The sequence below is a fragment of the Stylophora pistillata genome, chromosome 7 (genome assembly GCF_964205215.1).
Source record: "Stylophora pistillata chromosome 7, jaStyPist1.2, whole genome shotgun sequence".
Lineage (NCBI taxonomy): Eukaryota > Metazoa > Cnidaria > Anthozoa > Scleractinia > Pocilloporidae > Stylophora > Stylophora pistillata.
Window position 1 is genome coordinate 11726882 of NC_142525.1, and position 27791 is coordinate 11754672.

Below are 27791 nucleotides of genomic sequence, written 5' to 3' on the forward strand. Positions count from 1 at the left end.
ATGTCGAACATGGAAGTAGTGGGATAGCTAAAAATCGGGTAAGGGGGCACACAGATGGTTAAGGCTGGAAAGGATTTACATTACTTTTGGAAAAAATTTGTAAGTATGTACACATTATTCGGTGCAGATATTTTACGTGTTGCGTAGTATTTTTCCGACTTTCTTCATTACGAGGAAACATAAAAGCAATGAGGAAACTTTTCGCTCGTATGCAGTTAAACCATTCAAGGAGGAGTATATTGTTCAAACACTTTTCAATCTTTTTAGTATTTCGGCCTCTAGTTTTCCAACTCGAGCTCCATCCTACGGCCTTGACTGAACATCGTGTCGATCGCAGAAGTAGCATTTAGTTAGTTCTTTGCCGACCTAATTTCCCAAAGCTCCACCGTTTTAAAAATACATTTAAAACAATCATGGCCGTCACGAAACGAACAATTCTCGCCTTGTTTAACGCCTTTTCTTGGGTACTAAGTTAAGCTCTTGCTAAACTCTGCTATTTCGATGAATCTTCAAAACAACTCGCCAAAATTCACTTAAAAAAAAACTTTTTCCTGGGTAACTTTGAGCTTTTAAAACACTTTCACAGCAACCGGTTTGACATTATTGGCTTTTCGTCATTTCGTATCGTGTAGGGACTCTTGCCTCTTTGTCCTGGTAATAGTTCCACTTATCGCTCACAAAATAAAACGGAAACACGCGAGCTCTTGCAGCGATGCAAGTGAAAAATAAGGAATACAAAGATAAGGAGTAAAGGAATTAATTTAGATTGTGTTTTGACTTGAATTAACCTCGCATTGAAACTTAATTATAGACCGCCATGTTACGCGATCGCATTGCGTGACTGTATGGTCTTATTCACGAAACGAAAACCGCATACAGTAGAGTATGACCATCATGAGTGACCAAGACAGAATTTCTCCTGACAATATTAACACAATGTCAAGCAGACAAGCGATGAGAATAAAGAATAATATCAACTAGACGATTGTTAATCAGTTTATCTAATGCAAAATTCTCCAAACCAAAATAAAAAGAATCGTATGGCGTACTGTAAGGAGAGTTACTAATAACATAATGGAAGTGAAAAAGTGAAATAACTCAGCTGTGTGAGGTCAAACTCTCTGGCTTTGTCTGTGAATTCCACGTCGCCGACCAAGTTACTTATTGACTCGCATAACAGACTATACCGGGAAATAAAGACTCTTTTTAGTGTACGGGTAATTGTAATAGAATGCCACATGTTTTAAAGGTTTTAATGACATGTGAGCATCAGTCATTAGTTCGCGAGGCAAAGCGTGCTCTATTAATAGACTGACCTCAGACTTTCGAACGTTACTATTGTCTGTTGAGACACTTGCTGAGGATCGCCTTACAGGACCCCAAATGTGATTATAAAGTATATGTTGTGCTTAGTATCGCAGTAAATCCCCGTAGATGACGCAAATCGTTGAAAATTTCCGCAAAATGTTTAAAGGTGAAATCAGTTTGTAAAATGCATCTCTTCTTCGTGGCACTCTGTATGCTCTACGAGGGCAGACGACGAATTAAGGTCCAAATTCTTAGCCTCTCAGTATACTGGTGGTTAAATTTTTGGCAGAACAGCTAGTTACTTTCATCAGTAGTAAAAATTTTCCTTGCCCAAAATGTGGGTGTTCTCCAATTACCCGAGGAAGGCAGAAAGGGACGGATTGAGCCTCAATCTCCAAGGGTCTCAGTAAACTGGTGAACTCTTTGAAAGTAAATCAGAAGCCAACTGATTTCATTTGTGAAACTTTTCATTTCTCCTGCTTCTGGCTAAAACGTCGCCTTACAGATTTCTCATCTCGACTTTCGTTTCGTGATGCGTCGAACTTGTCCAGCGTTTTAAAAATAGCAGGTTTGTTTTCCCAGAGAAGAGGTTTGTCTCCGAGGAAGCTTTACTAGCTAAGGAACTTCCTCGCTCTTTGTTTGTCCAGATTGTAAAGTAAATAAAATCACGAAGATTTTAATAATTCCCGTTAATCCTTCTCTCCGTTTGACCTTCGGCTTAACTAAGGTTTTGCAGCGTCGCCTGTAAGGAATACACAGAGGAGTTTTGTCGAGTCTCATCGAGTATGCCGATTCGAATTATACCTCAGGGCCTGCCTGTCTACTTAGAAGTCAGTTGAGTGAGGGTTTCTGTAAAACTTCAAACGTTTGAAGGCATGACGAAAGAAATACAGATAAGGAGAAATCACATGGCTACGACACTCTACAAAATGCCAAATAAGAGGATTATTTGTTCTTTGTTTTTTTCCTTTCCTTCGCCCAAGAACTTAAGTCGAGTTTTGCGTGAGGTCAGAGTACGAAAGTCCACTCGTTGGTTTTTCTTAAGCCGGTCATTCGTAGTTTGTTTTTTTTATTTTCTTTGTCCAATTTGTTTTTGGATCAGAAAATCTGGCTTCCACTTTAAAAATTTACTGCCATTCAATTATCATATGGACCCACATAAATCTGTTTTTTGTTTCAGTGCAAAAGAGTGACTCCTTGACAAGTTAGGTGCATGTAAATTCTTGTCTATCACAGTTATTTGATCTAATTAACAAAAGCTCCATAAATGATGATTGATACCGGAAATTAGGTCTCACACCACGCTGCGAAATTTCGAGACTTTACCAAAGAGTCACGACAATGACGCATTCTGATTGGCTCGCTGTAGTATCCGCGCCCGCTGTCGTCACGGTTGCAAAAGATTGTTTTCTTGCATGGAAAAAAAAATTCACGAAGAGTCTTGGCGATGTTTGATGGCCTCTCTGAGTCTTTTTGTCGTGAAGGCATAAAATGATGCAGCTGATCTATTTTGGGCTTGTGCTGTCTTTATCTTCCTTAGAGTGGTGTTTTGTAGGTAAGTGCAGTAATATTGGAAAGTAACTCTTTGATCGAACCAGGTCTTCACCTAACTAAATTTGGATTAGTCGTGATTGTCTATGCAATAAAAAGTAAGCTTGTCTATTGATCAGCAGCGAATAATAGGTCAAACATATCAGGACTGATTCTCAAAAAATAAATAGCATCTGAGGTGTACAACTCGTTTTTCCTCAGACGTTGTAGATACCAGCCGGCCGGCAAGGGGAGGATTGGTTTCCCCATGTAGCCCACCTAGTCTTAAACAGATTTTTCTCATTTCAAAGACCACTGTCCTTTTTTTTTTTGCTTTGTTACAATTAAAAATATTGCAATAGTGAGGTTTAGGAGAATATTAATTTTGACAATTTTCGATTCCTTTTTTTTTGTGCGTGTACCTAACTCAGTATACTTCCCATGTTCAGTCTCGATCATGAGGTGCAATGATCACGCGAACGGATGAGCGCGTGGATTTCATTTGTGTCTATGGGAAGTTCACTCCCCTGGAGATTTCTTTAGATTTTTATAGCTAATGCTGACAAAATTTTGATAACAGAAAACTGAGCAAAGACGTTAATAGAGTGTTTAGGCAAACATTGCAGCCTTGTGGTTTCTGAAAGTACTTTCTAAGCAGTTTGTTTTTCTTATTTTAACAAAGAAAGGAGTGGAAGGAAAATGTGGAATTTATTTAGTTTTCTTGTTTACATCTTTCAGAAAAATCACACAATTGTTTTATTTCTTGTTAATCGCGTTAACTGTTGCTGATAATCTATCTACCAATTAGCAATGTAGAGGCTATCTTTTCCATCTTAAGAAAAAGAAATTAATCGTGACTTTTATCTTATAAATACGTTCGGGTTTTTGAAATATTGTAAACCTGAGTTTTAAGCATAAGTTAGAAAATGTGCAAGGACCATTTTTCCACAGCTACTCTTTAAATAGAGACAGCAGTCAAATTCCTTTATCAGACGCTTTTGTTACTTTAATGGTCTATAATTCAAGGTATTTCCTGCTATAAATCCCTTGGGTTGTCTCAACAAACTTGACCGCGACAAGTTCCACTTGCTCTTTGCTCCAATGTACGTAAATTCTATGCTAGCTTCTTGAATCGTCTGGGAAGGAAGATCTTAGGAATACAAGCGTTTCTCGTGTATGGTACAGGCGAAACCCACTCTTGTCGTCTAATCTCGCTGGTGACGACATCATTTTGCCTAACCAACATTCGTATCGATTTAATTACTATAAAATACTCTTTTACAGAAATCGCTGAATATGTAAGATGTTTCTCACACCTTGGCACTTTCTCTACTGATATCGCTTGAAATGTGGGATTTGTCTCAATTTTTGCATATCTTTTGAAGAATCCTCCAAACGTCAAACGACCAGACAAATTGGGAAAAAAGTGTAATGCAAAGTGAAAACGCAGATTTGAGACCGAACTTAAAGCACGACATGCATTTTAAAAACGTGCCGACAATAGCTAATTCAATTTATGCTCGTAGTACGTTTTGATGAAAATTACACTTAGTGATGGAGATCAGGTCCAAAAGTCCACTGAAGGAATCAGTTTAAAATTACTTTTGCGCCATTTTTAAACGCCTTAAATAGATAAGTCTGTGGATCTTTCCTATTTACCCTGCTTTATGACCATTTCTTCCAAAATCGCTTTGGAAGCAATTCAAAGCTGACCACATGCGATACTTTGCTTGATAATGGGAGGACTCTGGGTTGATAAAAAAAACGACAACGAGTAGTTCATTTAATTCCTTCCTGATGCAATTTGTAGACTTGTGTTGATGTCTTGTCTAGCCGGTGATTATTTCAGTTATCCTATACACTTTGAAATGAAATATTCGTAAATCGAGCCGCGTCTAGTAGGGTGGAAGATGATCATTGAATGATAATTTATTATGTGATCTAAACCCCGCAGTAGTTAGAGTAGAAAATGATAGATATCTTGGTTTTGGCGTTTAATTGTATCATTTTGTAATAACAGCCTTTTATTCTTAGTTCTCTGACAACGATTTCTGCAACTGTCTTCAAATAAATGCCGTTAAGTAAAATGTAAGAAAGCATTTCTTACTATGTAACTCAGATCATATGGATTTTACAAATGTGAGTCAGGTACTTTGAGCTCAGGTTATAAAAAACTACTCGACTTCTGTATGATTTGTAAGTTCCAGAAGAATTTTGATGTGTGAATGATGAATCGTTTCTGGAGTGTAAAACCTGCATTAGTTAATATCAGAACACATACAACTGACACCACTGATGCGATATTTTTTTCACGTTTATTTGCGCGATACCTAGTACAAAATTTGTTCAATTAGTGATAAAATTCATCAATCAAAACGTGTAGAGATATTTGATTACGTAACACGTAAACGCGCTCTGCTTGAAATCAGGGTGGTTGTCTAATCTTATCTGGGAATACAGGTTTTTTTCAAAGCTCGAGTTCGCGTTTCTACCACTACTTTTTTTGAATTTTTTTATATGTGATGTCATACAACTTGCTTGATTGGCTTAAACACTGTTACTACTGTAACAACAGATGTCCAGCAAGGAGCAAACCAGTTATCTGGCTGGTTATGTAAACGTTTTTGAAAGCGTTTTTTTTATGTTTATTTTAGCCGGTGAGAAACGAAAAATAGTAAATTGATGCTTAATGAAACGAACGCCAATTCTTACTTGGGGGTCTAGTTATATCCGCTCAAGGTGAGGGGAATAAATGAGAAAGAAAAATTTTTCTATCATTACTCTCTCTTTTATTGACAATCAGCCCAGAAGAGTTCAGTAGATTCTGCGGGATTTCGTTTTCATCAAAGAATAGGATCCATGCAGATTCAAATTCCTTGTCTATGATGAAAGTCGATCTCCACGTTTTCTGTCGAAGTATTATTGCTTGTTGCCTATTGTTTTGTTAACTTAAATTCAATAAATGGTGATAGGAAGTCTTAAAGCGAAACATCACGCGATTCTCACGACGGTAGCATTTTTCAAAAGCAACGATACAGATGTAACGTATTCCAATACTTGCAACACGCAAGTGGTATGGGAATGATTCTTGATTCGAGGGAAGTAGTAGGTGACCTTTAATTTGAAGTATCCAACTCTCGCGTGCAGCGGAATCTTATAATGAATGCGTTGCATCACATAATGACACTCGTATTTTGCAACTTAAAGATATTCTATAAACGGATTCTTGCCGACGAACAGGTTTACAATTGTTTAGAGTGAAAATCTGGATTTATGGAAGATAGATGAAAGTGTCGTGTGACTCGCTTGAGGTCTCACGGGTGTCACCATCAAAGAAAATAAGCTCCTTTGTCATCTAATCCTTGTTCAATACACATAAAAAACTTGTCAAATATGTATTTGTCTTTGCCTCTCAAGTAAATGCAACCAGAAAGTAAAGATAGCCATTATTCATTCATCTGGGTGCATTTGGCTTAGATTTTCCAACCTGCCCTACGCTCAGCAATTGCTTCAATGTACCTTTAGTTTGGCGTTATGGATGCATCGATGAGATGCTCTTTGTTTCTATGCGTTAAGTCCATTCCTCCAAATCTCTGCTGGACATGCATTCACCTGATCAGATATTTTACATGAAGAGCTCCCCCACTGATTCATCTGATCCAGCCGTTGCTTGATCGTTTAATCTCGTCTCGATTGAGAAGGGTATAGCTTGACACTATCGTGTAGTGTCTTTCATGAACATATGGGAAGTTATCATAAGACCCGTTCGGCCCCGCGCAATTCCATAGGAAACTATAGTGAAAGCTGACGTGTAGGGCCGGATAGGTTGACGTGAGCCGGTCTGGTAAAAGCCATCCGGCCGTTTGTTGCAAAAACATAAAGGAAAAACTCGAGCCAAATTTTTCTAGGTCGGCCCTCTCCTCAGTCATTAAGTACATATTATGCATGAGTTACGTACACCTTACTTCAGAAGGGGGAGGGAACTACGAATGTTTTTGAGCGCTTACGAGTACACCCAAAACGACCAAAACAACAGTAGGGGACAAAACCTCTTTGCAAGTCCGACGATCCTGAGACAACACGGAATGTTTTAGGAGAGCAGAAAGTGAATTTGAAAAGCGATCACGTAGGACATGGAAAGAGATCCTTATCAGGCTTATATCGCAAGTAAAGTGCTTGATATGCGGGCTACATTATGTCTGGGTTACAAAATGTTACGAGACTTGCTCGAATTAGCGTCAGGCGAGTTTGATTGAAACTATTATCATTTGAGCTGATTTCCTTCATCTTTATCTTATCTCGGCAGACTGTAAGCCAGCCTTTACCAAGACACCCAGCAGCAATGGCAAAGTCTATGTGGATAAAGGCACCAACTCATTTGCGTTATCGTGGGACTTTAACACAGACGGAGAAACAGTTACTTGGGTGGATCTGATGTACAAAAAGAGCGGTTCCTCAGACGAGCTCATTGCCAGAAAAATTGGAAACCAACTCCAAGTCCCGAGAACAACTAATTATTTTGGAAGAGTTACCACTACAACAGAGAAAGCCACTTTTGTTATATGGTACATTGCTGAAAGCGACGAAAGAACATTTGAATGCAAGGTTTACTTCTCATCAGTATCTAACCCCTGGATAATGAGTGCTGTTAAGCTAACTGTAGTTGGTAAGTCTTCAACTTGAGTTGTCATGGCAATTACTGCAATCAGCGACAAAATGATCAATAATGCAGGATTTCCCCCCTCCCGTTTCCTCTTTTTTTACTTGCCGCAATCATGTTTCCTCCCCCTCTCCCCCAATAACCTTGTTCGTTCCTTCTTTCCCCTCAAAATGTTGGCTCTCCATGTTTCGTTTGTGACCAGTGTCTATAAGAAACAAGATCGAAAGGAAATGATTGCTGATATTAATCAAATATACACGGATGTGATTCTGTTTATTTTTCTGCTTTTAATTGGTAAGAAAGGACAAACCTCAGCTAGTTACGTTTCTTTCTTTTCCTTTAAAGTTAAACCGAAGATCACACTTTACACGACGCAAGCCCTCGTGATGACCGAAGGAGACACCAGAACGCTGCTATGTGTTGCCAGTGGCAACCCTAGACCATCCTACACTTGGTATAAAAACAACGTAAAGGTTCAGGAAGGTCCCGACAACTCCAACTACACAATAACATCAGCCAATAGGTATCAGACAGGGATGTACCGATGTGAAGCTGTTGTCACTACTTCAACGCTGGGTCCATATAGGGCTGACTATAATGTTAGTGTAACAGTAAGATGTAAGTAGAAGATATTCAGTTTTGCGAAACCTGCTTTGCTAGCTGCAACATAAAACTAATTTTCTAAAAAAATTGTTCCATTATTCCAACAACTGCATTCTCCATGCATTTTGGATCTGTTCAGGCATGGGAAGCTTTGACCTTGCTTGTGATGTTCTGATAGTCATTAGTCACAGAACGTCTTTTGTCTTGATGGGCAATCTGTCAGTTGGATGAAGCCCTTTCTTAAGAAAAAAACTATCTCAAGACCATATTGTGGATCTAATATCAGTTGTTGTTTCCAAGTTTTGGTTTTGTCAGCTATTAAAACAGTGAGGTGTTACGTCTTTTGTGAGCATCAGGACATCACTTTGAGACGAAGTGACCCCGCGTGGTGTGTAGACTTTATCTTATGACCGAACAGAAGTAAAACGAATCAAAGGCCTTTTTGGAACAATCCAACGGAATTCATACCTTAATACTTCATCTAACATGAATGTTTTTGATAACTTATTTTTTCAGACAAGCCTCAGCACAAAGTTAACAGTTTGGAACGCAATGAAACCTTTTATTTAGGGCGTGATGCAATGTTTTATTGCCGAACAGAAGCATTCCCTATTGCAATCCAGTACAGCTGGTTTAAGAATGACGACCAAATTTCCAATTCAAGGGACTATACGATCGTTAATTTCGGTTATGGAGAAAGCAGACTAACGGTTAAGCAAGTTAAAAAAAGTAGCGTTGGACGATACTCTTGCTATGGAAATAATGACGTTGGAAATGGAAAGAAGAAATCCGTTTTCTTAACTGTTCATTGTAAGTTTTACTGCATGTCCCTTTCTCTCTGAGAAGTATCCATAAACTTAATACCTGTTATTTAAATGTTGAATAATTGTGATCAATGGTTATGAAAGATGGGGGAATGAAGATTAAGACCTCCGTAGCCACCATTTTACCAACAGACTTACCTGAAGCGCAAGTAAGTGAAGTAAACAAATCATTGTGCTTCTGTCGATATCATTTGGGAATTTGTAGCACAAAGAAATGCTAATATCTATGTTGTTCTGTCTCTTACTGTGATATTATTCCGATAAGCTCCCCTGCTGTCATACACCATATCTGCCGAGAGAGTTGCTGCACGGTCGACGACTAAATGAGCAAAGCTTCAATTACTATAATGTTGAGATCATATGGAGAAAAGCGGTACTTGAATAAACAGATCTTTGTTTATCATTTGTTTGCTATTTCAGGATTCTAACGGTTCTTTTTATTTGTTGTAGATGCTCCTCTGGAAATAACTCTAAAACCAGATCCAGCAGTTGTGAGATTCAATCAGACTTTAATTCTGACTTGCCAGGCAGATGCTGTTCCATTACCTCGATACTCTTGGATGTTTAATGGAAAAACTCTCACCAAAGCTATTCATAACATCCTAAAGCTAACGAATGTACAAGTAAACGATGCAGGAAACTACACCTGCGTAGCAGAAAACTTTTTTGGACGCAAAAACACAACAAGAGTTGTCAACGTAGAATGTGAGTTTACATGGCATAAAAATAGGTCGACAAGATTTGCTTAGAGTATCATCGGCTCCATGCTATATTAGTTGATCCAGCCGTACAGAAGGATGGATACTTATGCCAAGAAAACCTTTCAATCCGACCTGAGACAGCAAATGCACTTTTCTGTTAACTACCATAAAACTTAGCTCAAAGTAATGACAACTTTGCATAGCGAGTTTTCTAAACCGATCACAGAGTGGATTGAAGTAAAAAACCCATGATTATTTTCACTTTTTTCATAAAAACTGCTCAGTCTTTTGAAATTCATTTTCAGGAAACTCTATTAAAGACCTCAGTTGGCCATTTTTTACTTTTACTGAGTGACACTAAGTCACGAGATATCTGACGACTTCGTGTAACTCATTTTAACTTTTGTCATCAGATGCCCCTGCCGTTCATTCATTTACTACTGGAACTCCTAAAAACACTGTAGTTCAAGGAAAAAACGTGACGGTTACGTGCAGTGCAAATGGTTACCCTGCACCAACGATCACCATTAAAAGAAATGAAACTGTTATCAATAATGTGGGGAGATTTGTAATACCCAACATACAGCTCAACGAAGAATATACCATATACACCTGTGAGCCAAACAATACTATAGGAACAGGCGCTAAGAAAGAATTGAAGATTACAGTGCAAGGTTAGTACCACTGCCTTTTTTTAGTAATGCAACTCTTTTGTAATATTGTAAAACAGAGGAGATTAGTGTTCGAACTCTTCCTGTTGTTTAGACATTTTTGATTTATCAAACTTGTGACTGCATGGATGTGTTTCTGTCGTTCTAGTGAAGTTAAAGAGCAACTGTTTTCTTTGTAGAGCCTTTCCTTAAATGGAAATGAAGCACACAAGCATTCCTCTCAGCGCGTCTAGACTGCTAATTTATTTTCATGCTCCTGTGTGCCTTTCAATTTTCAAGTAACTCAAGAAGATTTCGGTATTTAGATAATACGTACCGAGCGGATTTTATTTCGGTCTTTTTTCCTTTTTTCTACTTAGTTTCTTCTTTAACACTTCAGATCGGCACATAATTAAATGTTAAACAACAATAACCTTTCTGCCACCAATTTTCATTGATTAATCTTTTCACAGTTCCACCGACCATTTCTGGAAAACCTCCAGATTCCAAAAATGTAAAAAAGGAAAATGAAGCAGCTTCGTACCTATGTAGAGCTGAAGGCAAACCGGCACCAAACATTACCTGGAGATTTAAAGGAAAGAATCTTATCGCTAAACCACCATTCGATATCTCCACCACAGTGCTTGTATCGTCCGATAAGCTTAGGACGACTCAGTCAGTTCTCACCATTAAACAACTAACTTGGAGAGAAAGTGGTACTTTTTCTTGTCTTGCATTCAACGACGCTGGTCAAGCGATACAATCTACAGAACTCGAAGTCGAGTGTAAGTTCGTGTCACCTATTGGGAAGGGTTAGGTGTCTATTTACAAACCAGTTAACGTGTTGGTTGGCCTAAGGAACAGGCGAAATTTTTGTGCGTTTTCAGGCGAGCAGAGGCAGGCGCAAGGAGAGCAAAAATAGTGAATCATGCAGTGGGAGAGCGTTTCACTTTAAAAGCCTTTTCCTCCACTCATCCCCAAAAGATCTCACCTGTTTTTCAGCTAACGTGTGACGCTGGGGTGTGCCATGCCCCTGGGTATTGGGGACGATAAAAAAAGGAAGGGGACTGGGGGAGCAGAAAATGGCTAAGAGGGAAGGGCTGATAGGATGCCTACCCATTTATGGAAAACTTTAGCGATTCTGACTGTACCCATCCATGCACCTGTCAAGGGATGGGAAATCCGATTGTTCCATCCTTGTCACACAAGGATGGAAAAATCTGTCGATCCGTTGTCCAGCATAAAAACCACTGTGCCGCCATCAAGGCCGTGTTGTGGCCATGTTTACGTGTATGAAATATTTGTTGTAGTGGTCGTTAATGACTGTGAAGAGGCGATAGTTTCGCTTATCTTTATCTGATAATTTTTTTCCGTAGATCGACCAGTTGTTCAGTCTATGGCAGATCACCCTAAAAACCTCACCGTGGATGAGGGAGCAAATGCAACTTTCACTTGTAAAACAAAGGGTTATCCATCTACCCAAGCTCACATGTGGCAGTTTAATGGAGGCAGAATTTCGGGAGCTAACTGCTCAGGTTGTCATATAGCAACGTTCACAAAACCTTACGTGAAAAAAACTGACGCTGGGTGGTATTCTTGCACTGGCAGGAACATTCTGGGAGAAGGTCCTCCTGCATTGGCATATTTAACAGTTAAGTGTAAGTACCAATTTGTTAGCTCATATTCATTCCCGTTTTGTTTAACAGTACTTAAAAGAAATTATCTGACCTGTCGCCGCGTGAGCAGTTTTGATTCTTTGAATTATGGCAAGCTGAACCATATATTTCTCAGAACTTCTAGGTTTTTTTTTTTTTACCAAAATGTCATCTTTAACAAACTGTTTTTTTACACCCAACCATCCTAGTGGTGTGCCTTGGGAACATTTACGTTGAATGTTCTAAATTCTAAAAATGTACTAAAAGCGTCTTTAACATCTATAAGCAGATAAGCTAAAAGTTTGCATTTGGACATCTTAATTTTGGTCTCTAATTTCTTGTAACCATTGTGTAAGAAAAATGGAATGACAGGAAACGATAGCTATATGTATTTTGATCATGCTTATTGCCTTGTTGAATTCATAGCAGGCAGTCACGGCTTGTGGGTAAGAGAAAAAATTCAGTTTAAAATCTCTCTTTTCCTTTTTCTGAGAGGAAACACTGTATTTCCACTTCTAAACTGGGTCCTACATCTTTTCATAGATCGTCCAACAATAATCTCCTCGCAAGAACTATATACAGTAAACGAGACTAGAAATGTTTCCATGTTGTGTCGGGCAGATGGCTTGCCAAAACCTAAAATTGTTTGGAAAAAGAAAGGCATTAGTGAGGTTCTCGAAATTGGTGAACAGTTTCATGTCCTCAATGCCCAGGACATTTATAATGGTTTGTATTGTTGTACTGCAAGCAATTACCTAGGGGAGGACACAAAGGAGGTCACGTTGAATGTTCAAAGTAAGTGAAATGTGTGGTAAACTGATCTAAAAGGTAAATTGCTCTGAATAGAAGCAACAATAGAAAGAACTTACAGATACTAACGAGGTGCTGCTATCACCTGAAATATGCAGCCATATGTTGGCAAAGAGCAAAGTTTAAATGTCTTTTTAAATACCACATTATAACAAAGCCATCAGATACTCCAAACTTTGGCTGTATCCCTTAACCTCCTTCTCCAAGCGATCTCCACTCAAGGCAAACGATAGCAGCTCTCATTCATTTCCGGTTGACGTTATGGTTATGACAGACATATATTTTACAGTCATGCGTCTATCCACACAAACCACTTTACTCATCAAGCTTGAGAGAAAACAATATATTTTAAGCCCTGCTTTTCAGCTTGGTTTTAAAATACGTATTATAAAAACAACCAACGATGTTGATTTTGTTACAGCGCGCCCAGAGATCAAGGTATTCGGCTCCACAGTCACAGTGATACCTGGTAATAAAGGGGACAATGTGACCTTGATTTGCACTTTCAGTGGCAACCCGCGTCCTCGTGCATCATGGAAAAGACTACTTAATGGAACGGATCTGAGTGTAAAAAATGATTCTTATGTCCAAAATATCTCTCAGATGAACGACACTTCTACCATGAAAGTGACAGTCAACAACACGGGTGAATATTTCCATTGTGTGGCCTCAAACCCTCTTGGAAGCGACAACTTGAGATATACGATACGAAGAAGAGGTAAGTGAAAATAAAATCTCTGCATGCTCAGTTTTAATAGTAAATACTTTCTTATCGTTGTTCTTATAGCTAAGCGTGTGAACGGGTCTGCGTTCTCATTTTTATGAAAAAGTTGTGTATCACAGCGGAATCTTCCATACTAAAGAAGAAATCTAAGACCAACAAAATATCTTCTTGCAGCATGGTCAAGGACAAGTGGTTAGTGAAATGACGAGTGAATGGCGAAAATCTGATAGCTTTCAAAACATCACTGGCTCCCATAAATCACCCCGCATACACCCTTACACGATTTCCCATGATCAAAGTAATGAACTTTCACTGCAAGAAAAATGATCGTACGTAGGGTCTTTCACGGGAAAATGGACGCGTTGTAGTTTCCAGAGCTTTGAAGTATCTCGCTGATCTGTTCTTGACAAATTCCTCTGTTCGAGATAGGTCAACATAGGTGGACTAAAGCTGTATATTGCTGTGGGTTAGGGATCAATAATCAATAATAAAAATTTTGTCTGATAGGTGTCCCTGATCCTCCACGCGATGTGAAACTCCTGGCTTTTAAAGTAGCTGGTGCTAAAACTGTGAATGTGAACGTGACTTGGACACCTGGATACAGTGGAGGATATGAACAAACATTTACAATTTATTTTCGTGTGAAAGGAAGCGACAGTGACTTTGAGGAGCAATATGTTGGACGCTCAGAAAACCACATGTACACCATACGAGGACTTAACCCTAAGACCGACTATGAATTTACTGTTCAGGCTTCAAATATAGATGGCAAAAGTCAAAAATCAACCATAGTTAACGTTGTGACGCCAGGTAACCTTGTGCATGGCAAATTGTCATTTTGGATATCTGCCTTAGATCTATTTTAATATATTTTCTTAGCACTTTTTCAGAATCCTCCATACCAGCTAAGAGAGGAATAGGTATGTTCATTGCTTGAGGCTGTGGTCTGTGTCACCGACTAATTAAGACAAGAGTTATTGATTCAGTGAAAATCACTTCTTGAATGATTTAGCGGCTTGAAAATTTTCCAAAGATGGCCATCCCCTCACCCCTTACAACAGATTTCCAGGTCGTAACTGTACATTTACGCGGTCTTAACGATGAGATAAAAATGTAATATCTAGATTTGATATCACTTCTGAGAAGGAGAAGCATCTAAAGTGATAGCAAATAACCAGTAGTTATGCAATGGGGATTCTGGCTCATTTTTGAGACAATCTTGATTGTAAACGTAACTCATGAAGACAACCTCGAAATCAAGGTTGCCTTCATGTCAACCTTGATTTCAAAGCAAAGTTGTAGCTCATTTTTTTAAAAATCCTTGATTTTCAAGGCAACTCATGCAGACAACCTTGAAATCAAAGGTTCTGGGAAATTTTGAATTTGACAAGTACACTGTATGAAATTCGAAGTTATGCCTTTGCTCGTGACGCCTGAATTTCACTTCATCACTTCTGAAATTCAACGTCTTTGCGCACACAAGGACGATTTATGGTTTCATAAAACAGGATCGACACTTATATTGCATCTTCCTTTGAAGAATGCGTGGTATGCCTTGATTTTTTCTTCTGTAAAAACAGCACTATTGTAACTGAAAAGAATTTGACGATCTGAGTTAAATCCCTTATGAAAATTACCACTATCTGGTTTTTTGACTTTTCCCCATACATGACAGATTTTCACTTTGGATGTCTACCTTATATTTAATTTAATACATTTTTTTGCTCTTTTTTAGAATCCTCAATACCCATACCAGCTAAAAGAGGAAAAGGTATGTGCATCTCCCCCGTTCTGCAGTCTGTGTTAGACTCATTGGTTCAGTGACAATAACTTCTTGAATAGTTTTGCGGCTTAAAAACATTCGAAATAAGAATATCCCTTCGCCCCGTTGAACAGATTTCCAGGTTATAATTGTAAACGTACGTGGTCTATGGGATTTGCTACACATCTGATCCTCATCAGAGGATGAGGTAAAATATGTAATATTTAGATTTGATATCACTTCTGGTGAGCATCTATCGTATAGCAAATAACTAAAGCTTTTACTTATTTCATGCTAGTCAAAGGTGACTTAATATAAGGCAAATATGGCCTACATAATAAAAATTGTGACAGGAATCAAAGGTTTAGTTAAATATCATAGGACTTTGCATTACTTTTAATCCCTGTCATGTCTGTGTCAATTATTTAGCCGTAGCTCTGACTTAACAGTTGATGTAGCCAAAAGAGTGGTCAACAGACTGCCTTTGTGTGTATAAATAAGTGATATACTTCTTCTTGAGGTTTTTAGTGGGCACCTAAGAATCTTGGTAACGAACTAATGTAAACGGCCTGCTCTCAGTTGGCTTGTTAGCTCAATTGGTTAGAGCGCTGCACTAGTATCGCAGAGGTCAGTGGTTCGAGTCCCGTACAGGCCTGATTTTTTTCAGGTCTGAATTTCGCTATTGCTCAAATAGCGCTATCTACTGCGAGGATCGTCCATCATACGAACTAATGTATACAGATGAGTTACTGCAAATCTACATTTCTTGTGTGATTTTCAGTCATTTTATTTTACAGTCAATGCAACAAGAAACCCAGATGACGCCTCTGTAATATTGGTTGAGTGGACAATAGAAGATAAAGAGGTCAGAAAGTTGAACCTTGAAATCCAGCAGGGTGGGGAGGGTGCTTGGAAGCCTGTCTCTAGAGCAAGTAATGTGGATACGTCTCTAAAACACTTCACAGTGACAGGTCTCAGGGTCGAGGAGATATACAGATTCAGAATGGACATGAGAAGGCCAAGGGAGCAGAATCCTGTGTATGTGTATAGTGACGTAGGTACGAGCAGAGTTTTCTTTATCTGATATCAAGATAGGATAAAATGGTATTATATTAAATATTGACTTCTAGCCACTAGTACATTAAAGTAAAGACATAGGATAGCCCACGATCATACCCCAAAAACTGCACGGTTGGAAGCTGTTAGACTTAAAATAGGTCAAAATAAACCGAACAGACTGTCACCTCCTGATAAACGAAAATGAATTGGAAATGATTTAACTTTTAAATTTCCTGCGTCACCACTTTGAAATGTTTGGTACTATTGCCTTTGGAAAAACGCATGACGGTAAGTATCATTCTTAGCTAACTACGGTGGAAATGTTGTGATCAAAAGTTACTGATGGTGATGAAGATACCAGTCATAATAATAATAATGATCCATCAAATGTTTTTTGCTTGCGCATGATTGGTCTAGACGCATGACAGGAATAAATATTCCCCAGCGCAAACAGGGGATATCCGCGGATATCACTGGAATGATATTTCCCAAATTTCAAACCTTAAGTCCACTGCGAGAAGTCTTCCTTTACAATTTTATTAAAATGAGAAAACGTTGTGTGGGTTTTACTTAATACATCTTTAATCTTCAAAAAGCCGTGCGTTGATTTAGAAGCAAACACTTCCAATACTCAGAAAAGTGAGTATTACGAAGCCTAGTTGGCCAATCTTGACCTATTGTTCTCTAATTAAGGGCTCTTCTAAGCGAGGTCGCCTTCAAATTCGCATGTGAATAATTTATGATGTCCACCCATGCAGAAGAAGGGAAATTTTATGTTTGATTTAAAAACTGTAACAGAGAACACTCGAAATAAAATATCCCACGCAGCAAACAGTACACTGTTCGTAAATATTTTTTTTACGCGGGTTGCAAAATATTCAAAGGATTATAAACACAATGGCCTCTATTCTACGCGAAAATGTACTCGCATATTTTTCCTTGGACGTTATCTGTTTCTCGAAGCTCACAGTTTTCCTCGAGCTTCAGTCTTGGAAAACTGTTCTTATCTTGGAACAGCCATCACAGATCATGCAACAGCAAGTTTTTCCGACGATTAAGACAACAAAACAATCTTTTCTTCCTGTCAGAAAATAAACCTTTCTTGTCTTAAATCTGTGCTGAGTTTACATAATCATTCCCTTTTCTCTTTCAGTGCCAGCCGGTCATATTAACCCCATACCTGAGAAGAGGGAAAAAAAAGCGTTCCTCTTTCCAACGTGGATGATTTCTGTCATTGCTGGTAGTTCAGGAGCATTACTTCTTCTCCTTTTTGTTCTTTGCCTCTGTCGACGTAGGCGTCGTCGCAAGACAGTTGATGAAGGCAAGTAACTGCAAACAGTCTCTTTTTCAACCAGTACTACATGCATTCTGCTCTTGAGATACAAAAGAATTAAACTTCGATAGGTTGCTTTATGATTTGAACCAAGCGTTCAAAGTAGGGATTCTAAACTTACAAACTTGAGAAAAACCTTTACTGAGTTTCCGTTTAATGTTGGAAAAAGGTCAAGAAATTGGTTCATGAACATTACAATTTATCATTTGATTTGATAGTGTATGTTGTGTTGTAGCTCTTTAGTATGTGAGCCCTTCGTTATCTCTTTATTGCTGGAAGTTTAAGTGAAAAATGAAGAGTTTTAACGTTTTCCCTAATTTTGTTGTCACAGTCCATTTCAGCAAAGTTCAATAGCCCATTTCCGAGTTACCCTTGGCCTCTTTTTCAAAACGAGGCCTAATGCTCAACAATTATTGTGAAAATTAGTTTAGTTTGCATGTGAATGAAAACTTATTATCATATGAAAGGATGAGCACCAGGACTCGTTTTGAAAATGAGGCCAAGGGCAATTCAGAAATGGGCTATTCATAGCCCAGAATTCAATAGATTTGATACTTATTATTCATCACTGTTCCTTATTCTATATTTTTTCTTATTTCCTTTTACAGTTGGACAAGGGAAGAAGAATGCACCGTCAAGGTAAAAAAAAAAAAAAAAAAAAAACCTTATCGTATTACTCAGTACTTCAGAGTTTGTTCAAAGAGTATAGCATCAGTCAGAACGACAGGTTTGATATCTGAATATCTCCCATCTCAGTAAAATTATTTGTATCGTGTCGTCACAAAAGTTATGAACACGGTAATGATAGGTGTATCTTTAACAGCCTGCGAAATCCGTCTGCTCTTGTGGATAAAAACGTATGTGTGAAGAAGCCTTACGATACCTAATAAGCGTCCAACCTTTTGTTTTGTTTTGTTTTTTTTCGAATTTCTGGGATCAAGGTCATTTAGACAGCTCCCAAAGATGATAAACATATGACGTCTCCCATACATATAATCTAATAACTAGGTAATGAAGATACTCAGTTATTTGAAACGGAAAAGTCTGTCTGTATGTATTTTATTGCTTAATTGGTAATGTATGTACGCCTTTTGAAAACTATTTTACAAGGACAAATCACAGTTTTAACACGAGGAACAGATTTTTATCAATTGAACTTCCGCAAATGAAACTGGAGTTTGGTCGACAAAGTTTTTTTTTTAGGTGCTCTTATTTACAATAATTTACCGTTAGAGATGCGGAAACTGAACTCCCTAGTCTTACTTAGGCAAAAAGTCAACGAAGATTTTTTTATTTGTAGTTTTTAATGGTGCCGCTTTTACATTTTACATTTTATCACTCGTACATTTTACATTTTTTACTTTTTTAGTATTTACACGACCCCTTTGATAATAGTACTTATTTGTACTGATAGGTTTATCTTGTTTAAATATTGATTTATTATCATTATTACTGTTATCATTAATATTATTATTATTATTATTATTATTATTATTATTATCAATTATCAGGTAGAAGCTGTTATCTTGATCTCCACCAACCTCTCGCAGCTAATTTGCAAGATGTCTAGTAGCTGGAGGGGAGAATTAATAATCGGACCTCGGTTTAATAATAATAATAATAATAATAATAATAATAATAATGATAATAATAATAATAATAATTTCAATACTAATAATGATAATAAAAAGCTTTTTGGGCGCATTTAGAAAACTCGATGCGCTTACATTACTATATAGAAAAGTACTAATAAATTAGTAGATATCTATAAATTGTTTCTCAAAACAGTAATAAGTAAATAAATAAAGTAATTAATTGAGAATTAGATGATATGAAAGCTAGGTACAATTCCTCATTAAATAATGTGGCCACCGTAGAGAGTTAAGAAGCTTTACGTTTCAAGCGTTAGTCAGAGCAAAGAACTCTCTACGGTGTCCAATTCACATCATCATCTTTTACTCAGCTATGTAGTGGGCGGTCCAGATGTGGTTCCTACAGTGAGTAGGAGAGGCTCGTGTGGGGGCCAGGAATCTATAGAAGACGATCCGTTTGTAGTCGCTGCATCCATGCAGGCCTTGGATTCAACGGATAGAAAAAAGAAAAAACTTGATGCCTCTATCAATCATGGATACCAGCCTGAAGGTATGGAAACAGCTGCCACTATATGAACCTAAACAGATGTTTTCGTGTGTGGTATCGCAAAGTATATTAATGAGTTGTGCCGCATTTTGACGAGCCCGAACGGCTCGTAAGTTACTCATTATCCAACTTCTTTAATTTTATATGCATTTATTATAAGGCGGAAAAAGCGAAGCAGATAGATAAGCGTAACCTGCGCAGCCGATCGGTTAAACGGGAGTTTTTTACAGTACAAAATAAGCAACTATCCAATTTCGCGGGATATTCGCACTCGATTGTCGCGTTATTTGTACTCCTCTTGGTGCAGTTGGATAATAATTTGATTTATTACACGACTTGGGAAGTCAGAGGGCCAATAACTAAAATCAACCAATCAAAATGCTCTATTGCCGGTCAATATTCTCTCAGTATTGGACCGGGCACTGTCCCGAATGGTCCCGAATGGTCCCGAATGATACCGCACTTGTGTCCCTTTGAACTTCAGTCGTGTAATAAATCTCTTATTAACCAAGCTTGCACGGGACCGTACTGGAAGAATATCGGCCCTCGGTCTTTTTTGTACGGACCTCGCTGCGCTCGGTCCGCACTGTCAAGACCTCGGGCCGATATTCTCCCAGTACGGCCCTCGCGCTTGGTTAATAAGATATATGTATTTTTATGTCGTGATAAATTCGTAGAGTCGCATATGTTCCTTTTCCTTATCCGTAAGGAATTTACGTACGACTTGGGAGAATCGGAAAACGAACGAGTGCGATTTCTGATATAAACATACCACACGCACAAACTTTCCGTGGTATACTATGTTCATTTTATACAAGCAATTACGGAAATTCAATATTTTTAAACAGATTCAAGCTTAAGTCAAAGGCGTATAAATCGATCATGAAAGATTTAAACGATAAATATTGCCTTTCCGATAGAAGTGATGCAAGACAATATTAACAGCAAGTGGAAAATGTCATCATGCCCCTTCTTGCTGAAACAAGGCATCGTAAGCTTGAGGGTTCATAATTTCATCGTTCTTTGCGTCGAACAGAGCGATTGATCTCCACAAATACTAATGCATGTTTAATTCCTCAAGTGCTTTGTTGTGTACTTTTTTCTGTTGTAACTCGGGTAACATTTCAGGAAAGTCGCAAAAAATGCCGTGAATACAACATTTTTAATGTTCTCATCGCCCACTTGCGCATTAGTATCATGTAAGTTATGACATCATAGCCATTACATTCGTGATCAAGAACCTCTGGTCATTTCCGCCTCCCATAGCGTTAAACAATATCATGATACCTTTTTAAAAAAATGTGTTAAGTCATATTTTCCTTTTCCTTTGTATATTTTTGCCTACATTCTACTTTTCTAAGTAGACGGTAAAAACGACTTGACTATCAAAATCCCGCGTCTTGTTGAAGAAGACTGACATGTCTTGGGACAGTTTCATTGATAATCTTATAGAACAGTCTAGGGACGATTCTGGCAAACAGCATATAGATAAAGCTTGTATCATTGGGATTGATGGTGGCGCAATGTGGACGTCTGACCAGCATCCATGTGCTTTGGAAATACCTCCATCTGGAGCACAAAGAATTGCAAAGTGCTTTAAGGAAATGGATTTTACACCGTTGACGGAGACTGATGGAGTTTACATAGACTATGAATATTATATATTCATACGCGAGATAGACAAGAAAATAGCGTTTGCAAAGTTTGCGGATCGGTGGGTGACTATGCAAGCAAGCAAGTCAGCAGTTGTTATCGCATTCACATACACACTCTGTAGGTGTCCGTCGCACAACATTCAAAAGGCCATCAAAGCTGTTGGAGTGATTGCAGAATATCTGGAGAGCGTGGGCATGTAATGCTTTTGATTTGTGTGCGTTCAAACTACCCGCCGTTGCTGATCAAATGTTTAGTGATAGAAGTCTGAAGTCGAACTTCAATCGTTTGATTGACTTTAATTGGGTTCGGCAATCGAACATCATCAAAGTCACCCAGGAGTTTTGCGCTTGAACGCAATCAAATGTTTAAAAAAGTCGAATAATTCTTTATCCAGAGCTCTAAGGCTTTTTGATGTACTTGGTCTTAAACGATGCATTGCAGTCAGGTTAGATATGTGAAGGCTTTTATTTAAACCAGTGCAACCCATGTACACAGAAAAGGTATCGCAAGTGTAGCTTACGAGTTAACAAGGTCATCACGATTTGTGACGTTATTAAATGTTCCTCATCTATCTTACTAAATTCAATGCATTTTCCATCTTTACACACCTTAATTTGCCTTGCACGCGTGACATGGTACCTTTAACTTGTTAAGCATGTCTGCAAAAAGTTTATCCCACAATGATCAGCGGTCGATATAATTCCAGGTATATAAAAGGAAGTTAACTTTGCTGTGAGGTCGAAGTCTGCTCTTAATAAATTAATTATCAAGGTTTGAACAGACTTTCTGCTTTCATGATGTTGAGCTTTGAATGAATCAAGTCCCTCAGTGAACGAGGATTGTTTTAGCTTAAGTTAACGAAAGGAATAACAACTTCGATGCGTATCCAGGAAAGATAAAAAGCGTAGATGAATGCCAACAAATTATAGTCCAGTCTTCTTACCCACGGTCCTTTCGTACTCAAATTCAATCGATTTGTACACAGTTTGAGTCGGTTCGAACCCAAATCGCTGGTCCAAACGTACCTTTGCCAAATACAATCATTCAAAGTACATTACGCGCAAGCACGTGAACAGATGTTGCCGTTGATTGTCGCGTAGGACGTGCAAGAGCGAATTGCTAGTTAAAACAAGAAACCGACCTAGCGTGAAATACACTTACATGGAAACATACTTTATTATTTTGTGTACAAAACGACTCAACTGAAACAGTGGTACCCACGGAACGACCGTGACTGACAATTTCACATATTGACAACTTGATGTTTTACGGTAAATTAAGATTGGGATGGGAAAGGATTGTTTTGATAGCCTTTGAATCAGGTCTTTTCTTGAGAGCAGTTGAAAAATAAAAACCAAAAAAAAAAACTGCAGGTTGACACATATAAAACTGTGTGGATCTCCTGGAGGCATGGCCGTTGTGTTTGATGTATCTGAGAAATACCTCAGTGGTTTTAAGCATTTGCGTCAGTTCCGTCCTAACTCTCTTCACACACCTTGAACAGCTAATACGGCCGAAAAAAATTAGCATTTAAGGGTAAAATTGATGTGTCACTTGGGAAGTGTCATAATTTTAGACTATTATGTTCCAACAGCAGCTCAATCCGGAATTTTCCTAAGTGCCTGACTCTAGTGTTAAAACTGAGCGACTAAATAAGCTTTCGAACAATGAAAGTAATCATCATTTTCGTAAAATGGTCAGTTTAACCAATTTTACCACTTCCGTTAACCTTAAAAGAAAAACAAAATTAACCGTGAAACGTAAAATGGCCAAAATTTTAACACTTGGCCGTAAAAGCCATTACCCCATAGAGACCCTCTTAAAGAGCAACACAAACGTTTGATCTAGTCATGTATAACTGTTGAATCACAACAGAATCTAAATTCACGTACAGCTTTTACTTTCATTGCTAAATAATGATCTTATCTTCACACTTCCTATTAAAAAAAAAAAACAGAGATACTACTCAAGCCAGGCTCTCGTCAGGAGCAAAATGGCCACGTTGTACACAGCAAAGAAAAACCTGAACCAGACTCAGCCTACCCAGCCAAAGGACCACAAAGAGATTTCAACACATTTGCCACAAGCGTCGAACTTGTTCGAACTCCAAGGTAAGTAAAAGCCTTTTTGGCGTATTGTTTGATCGTATTTCCCCCACAGAAGCTGACATTTGTGATAAATTAAAGACGTAGAAGTTTTATACTGTCGGCACTTTTTAAGATCAATCCTGATTTGGACGTTAAAGGAAAATCCGGAAATAGCCAATTTATCTTGATTATTTTCTTATGTTTTCTGTCATCTTTCCAAGGGGACCGTTTCACACGAGTATTAAATAATACTAAGGATAATAATAATAATAATAATGATGATGATAATTCGATAATGATTATTAGAATAATAATAGGCAGATACCCCTTGAACAACCTTTGCATAGAGAAGCCAATACCATAGTTTGATAATCTCCGAACATAAAGTGTGGGCCCACATTAGACTGACAATGGCAATGATACGTATGATGTATGATCCTCGCACTAGAGAGCGCTATTTATGCACCATACGTATCTATAACCGCAGTTCAAAATATATGAACTTCATATATTCACCGTACCCAAATGGCAATGATGCAATAAAATCCGATATAACGAAGTGGCAAGGAAAGTATCGTAATGAACATCAATGCTATTTTCCGAGGCTTTCCTCCATAGTTCGTTTCTATTAATAACAGAGTTTCATCACACACAGAGGTAACTAAGGGCATTGGCTTAGGGATCAGTGCTGTTAACTACAAGGATAAGGATTGTTACATTTAGGATTTTTCGAGAGGCTATGCTATATATATTTTACGTAGCTGGTTACTTTTAGCTTATTTTATTTCCCTCTTGATTTATTTAATTTTTATTGTTTGGCAACTTGAAAAATTATTAATTTTCTTTGTTTTTAACCAAGTTCGTCTCTTCTACCTCGCAGTAGAAATACAACCGCCATCGAGAATCCTGTCTGCACAGCAGTGGGCAAAAAGGAGTCTTTTTCTCAAACGAAAGAGTCAACCTTGCCTTTGCCTACCAAACACCAAAATGGCGTGGTCAAAGGACCTCTTGATCCAACGGTACATTATGCTACATCTCAAAAGAAAAAGACTTCTAAGAGAACTCGTCCAGAGCCACAAGACTCAGCAAATACTGGTAAGGACACAGTACTGTTCAATCATATTATGATAAATCTTCTGTTACCAACTCATCGAGGTTTTGTCTCTTTTATTCCCAGAACCTGTTCGACACAACCCTTCGAAAGATAAACCTAAAGAGGACCCTTCACCTGGAGATCTAGATCTGGATGACCCTTCCAGCCTTCCAGCCAGCAAAAGACCATCAGAAAAACCAACCTCCATAGCCATGTTGCCCTGCAGGCAGGCCGCCAACACCTTCCCAAAAAATCTAAGTATGATTACAGTGCTGTTTGATGTACCGCTTTATTACTCTCGCTGTCGTTATGACTGATAGAAGCCAGTATTTGTTCGGTAAAAGCGCCAACAGGGTTAGCGCCGTTGATACATATGAATACTTTTTCGTTAACTGTATAGGTTTTTCATGACTATAAAACATTGCCTGCCCTAAAAGACCAGCCATTATGTATCGACTGGTGGGGAGGGGGAGAGGGGATTCTAGGGTAGGATCACATGGTTTTCAGGGGGTTACGAGGCGAGAACATTCGTCACCAACAGAGTATAAAGAGGGACTATATAAAATTGACTGCCACCTGACTGCTGATAGGGTGGTTATAAGAATTTTACAGAACCTTGTGGGGAGACCAAGTAAATTGATACTCTAGCCCCCCCCCCCCCCCCCTTCGCCGCTCCAAGCGATGAACGATGATCGGTCCCTTATTATATCTCATTGCAATTTCACCCAGGTAATGGTTCACCCGGACCACCAGGATTTTTTTACATACCTATCAACAGAAAGGCACGAGCTCAAACTTACGGAGCAAATATGCCACATCAACCACCTCTGCCAGGACGACCAAGAAAGGTAGATATAGACGTTAAAAAAACAAAAACAAAAACAAATACAAAAAAAAAACACCTCATCTGTGCTCAGTCTCCAGTTCAGACATTACTTTGTAATATTTAGCTCGGTTAACTCTGTGAAAAACAGATACATGTTTTTTAGAGCTTTAGATTTTTCTTGATAGCATTTTGATATGTGTTTGTCTTCTATATTTTTTGTCTACTTTAAAAAGTGTTCCCGCTTTCAAAAAAGACAGGAAGACAGCGATGAAAACAAACTCCACAACCATGACACGAAACTCGTGCCTGGACTATTTGCAGTTAGGCACAAGAAACTTTATGAACCAAGGGTAGATTTAGAAGTCGCCACTTGAGCCATGCCCCTTCTTTGTTTTCTGTGGAGTGGGGTCTTGCGATTAGCCACAGGTCACCCGTGTTTTGTAGCTATGTAGCGACGTCGTGTTCCCTTAAAAGTACATTAGCTTACCCTTTGAATCTTTCTCTGTAAGTTACTTAATAGAGCTACCTTTTTTCAATTCCTAGCGCTATGCAACAGTTGATGGTCAACTAGTAAGGCTAAACTCGCAGGGTTCGGAAGATTCTCGGAGTTCCCAGTCGACACAAAAGACGCACATCTCAAAACCGGAAGACCCGACGGAATGTGAATGCGACATAAGTGGAGTATCGAATATGAGTTATGTTAGTTACCTGGTGTGAGGAAAGTGGAGTTTTCAAGATGCCACGTCATTTCTTCCTCCTGATATGTAAAAATTTGAATCGAGCACCCAATGTAAAACTAAAGGACCTTGTACTATTGAGGTCCATACGCATGTGCTTTTGTTTTGAATACTCGTAAACGTAATTTTAAAAAGATAGAGAATATTTCAGACGTGTTTTTTACACAATGCAACCAACAGAGGTGTACTCGACTCAGTTTTTAACAACGACATTTTTCTTCGGAGGCTCGTTCTCGGTCAAAATCGTTTTGATGCCAAGGAGAATCGATTTGTTTTTAAAGTCATCAGATTGGGTCCTTTACCTTTTCGCTTGATTATAAAAGTATCAGGGAGTGTTCAAAAGCTTAAGGGTTGCATTCTTATCAAGTATCTTCGTTGAAAGAACGGGAGAGTCTGTTTTCATCATTTGCAAAGATGTTTACATGCTATTCTGTGCTGCATTCTCTAAATTCGCTTGCAAAGATTATATTTTTGCTGCAAAAGCATTCTACTGTACGTATGCATATATATTTTTTTCAAATCACGCATTCTGTAAATTGTTGCTTAGTCAATTAGGAAAATGAATGATCAGACAAGTCGTATAACTCTGCAGAGCTTTCTTTTGTTTAGGTTTGTAATCATTTGTCTACATACCTAAATTAAAAAGAACTGTGAGCTCTGGTAAATCTTTTAAGCTTCTCCAAGACAATGGAGACTATTCCAGCTCTATTTGGGGAAAATGACAACTATTCGACTTTCAATTAAAATTTAATTTTTTTTTCTTTTAAGAAGCTTGTAACTACCTTGATACAAAGAAAATAAACATATATTGTTTAGGTCGGCAAACTGAACTGTTTGCCTTAGTTTTAGACACACCAGGATAAGCTTTGGTTGAAGACAAGCCAAGTGCTTGTTGTTGGTATTTCTAGACATCAACTAAAAGTACAAGATTTTTTTTTACACAAAAGTATATGTTACGTCAATAATGATAAGCTATTACTGGCTTATTTTCCTGTGAAACCGTTCAGGAAGATCATATTTTACTATAAGAAGAAGAAGAAGGTCATAGTTTTTCTCTTTCTAGATGCTTGTTATTACCTTGATACTAAAAAAAATATATATAATTATAAGTACAGTTCAAAATGACTAAAATGAAACACGCATAATTCCCTGTAACTCTGAGTTTATGCATACGGACGCGTCAAACATTAAATCTGTCTGAAAAGTGGGTAAGCACGAAATTCAGAGTTACAGGGAATCATGCGTGTTTCATTTTAGTCATTTTGAACTGTATTTCGCTCTAGACTCATGCGTATTGAGCACTTTCTAACAGCATTTGCTACAATTTCCCACAACTATAATTATAAATATATTGTTTAGGCTGGAAAATTGAACTGTTTGCCTTAACTCTAGATACACCAGGATAAGCTTTTGTCAAAAAAAAGCCGAGTAGTTGTTGTTGGTATTTTTAACTAAAAGTACAAGACTTTTTTTTAAATAAAAGTATATGTTACGTCAATAATGTTAAGCTATTACTAGCTTACTTTCCTGTGAAATCATTCACGAAGGTCATATCTCTACTATATAACTCTACGTGGCGCATACCTAAAATCTATTTTGCATACTTTTAACATTAATTGTGGCTGAATCCATTC

General features: G+C 38.1%; 1 protein-coding gene and 1 pseudogene across 3 annotated transcripts; both read left to right on the plus strand.

Moving 5' to 3' along the window:
• The first annotated feature begins 2 nt into the window (after positions 1-2).
• On the plus strand, positions 3-27658 carry LOC111345550 (hemicentin-1-like). Of its 3 annotated transcripts, none has more exons than XM_088727612.1 (21): positions 3-99; positions 7145-7504; positions 7844-8116; positions 8618-8911; positions 9376-9630; positions 10040-10300; positions 10750-11061; positions 11653-11934; positions 12475-12726; positions 13163-13459; positions 13973-14275; positions 15201-15236; positions 16025-16285; positions 17440-17607; positions 18228-18258; positions 19583-19761; positions 23372-23525; positions 24382-24596; positions 24679-24852; positions 25324-25442; positions 25964-27658. In XM_088727612.1, the coding sequence occupies exons 2-21, from the start codon at positions 7273-7275 to the stop codon at positions 26135-26137; spliced, it is 4272 nt and encodes a 1423-aa protein (XP_088583738.1). In that variant the 5' UTR covers positions 3-99; positions 7145-7272; the 3' UTR covers positions 26138-27658. The 3 variants fall into 3 exon arrangements, with proteins under 3 accessions (XP_088583738.1, XP_088583736.1, XP_088583737.1); XM_088727610.1 differs by lacking the exon at positions 3-99 and adding an exon at positions 2714-2863; XM_088727611.1 differs by lacking the exon at positions 3-99 and adding an exon at positions 2714-2863 and having other exon boundaries at positions 24385-24596.
• LOC148726627 (profilin pseudogene) lies at positions 19769-23368 on the plus strand (annotated as a pseudogene).
• Positions 27659-27791: the final 133 nt, after the last annotated feature.

What these genes read in the sequence shown, in the direction of transcription:
- LOC111345550 (XM_088727610.1), top strand. Translation starts at nt 2,800, where the DNA reads ATGATGCAGCTGATCTATTTTGGGCTTGTGCTGTCTTTATCTTCCTTA. An exon ending in TGTTAAGCTAACTGTAGTTG is followed by an intron (nt 7,505 to 7,843) that starts GTAAGTCTTCAA and finishes TTTCCTTTAAAG; the next exon opens with TTAAACCGAAGATCACACTT. An exon ending in AAGAGTTGTCAACGTAGAAT is followed by an intron (nt 9,631 to 10,039) that starts GTGAGTTTACAT and finishes TTTTGTCATCAG; the next exon opens with ATGCCCCTGCCGTTCATTCA.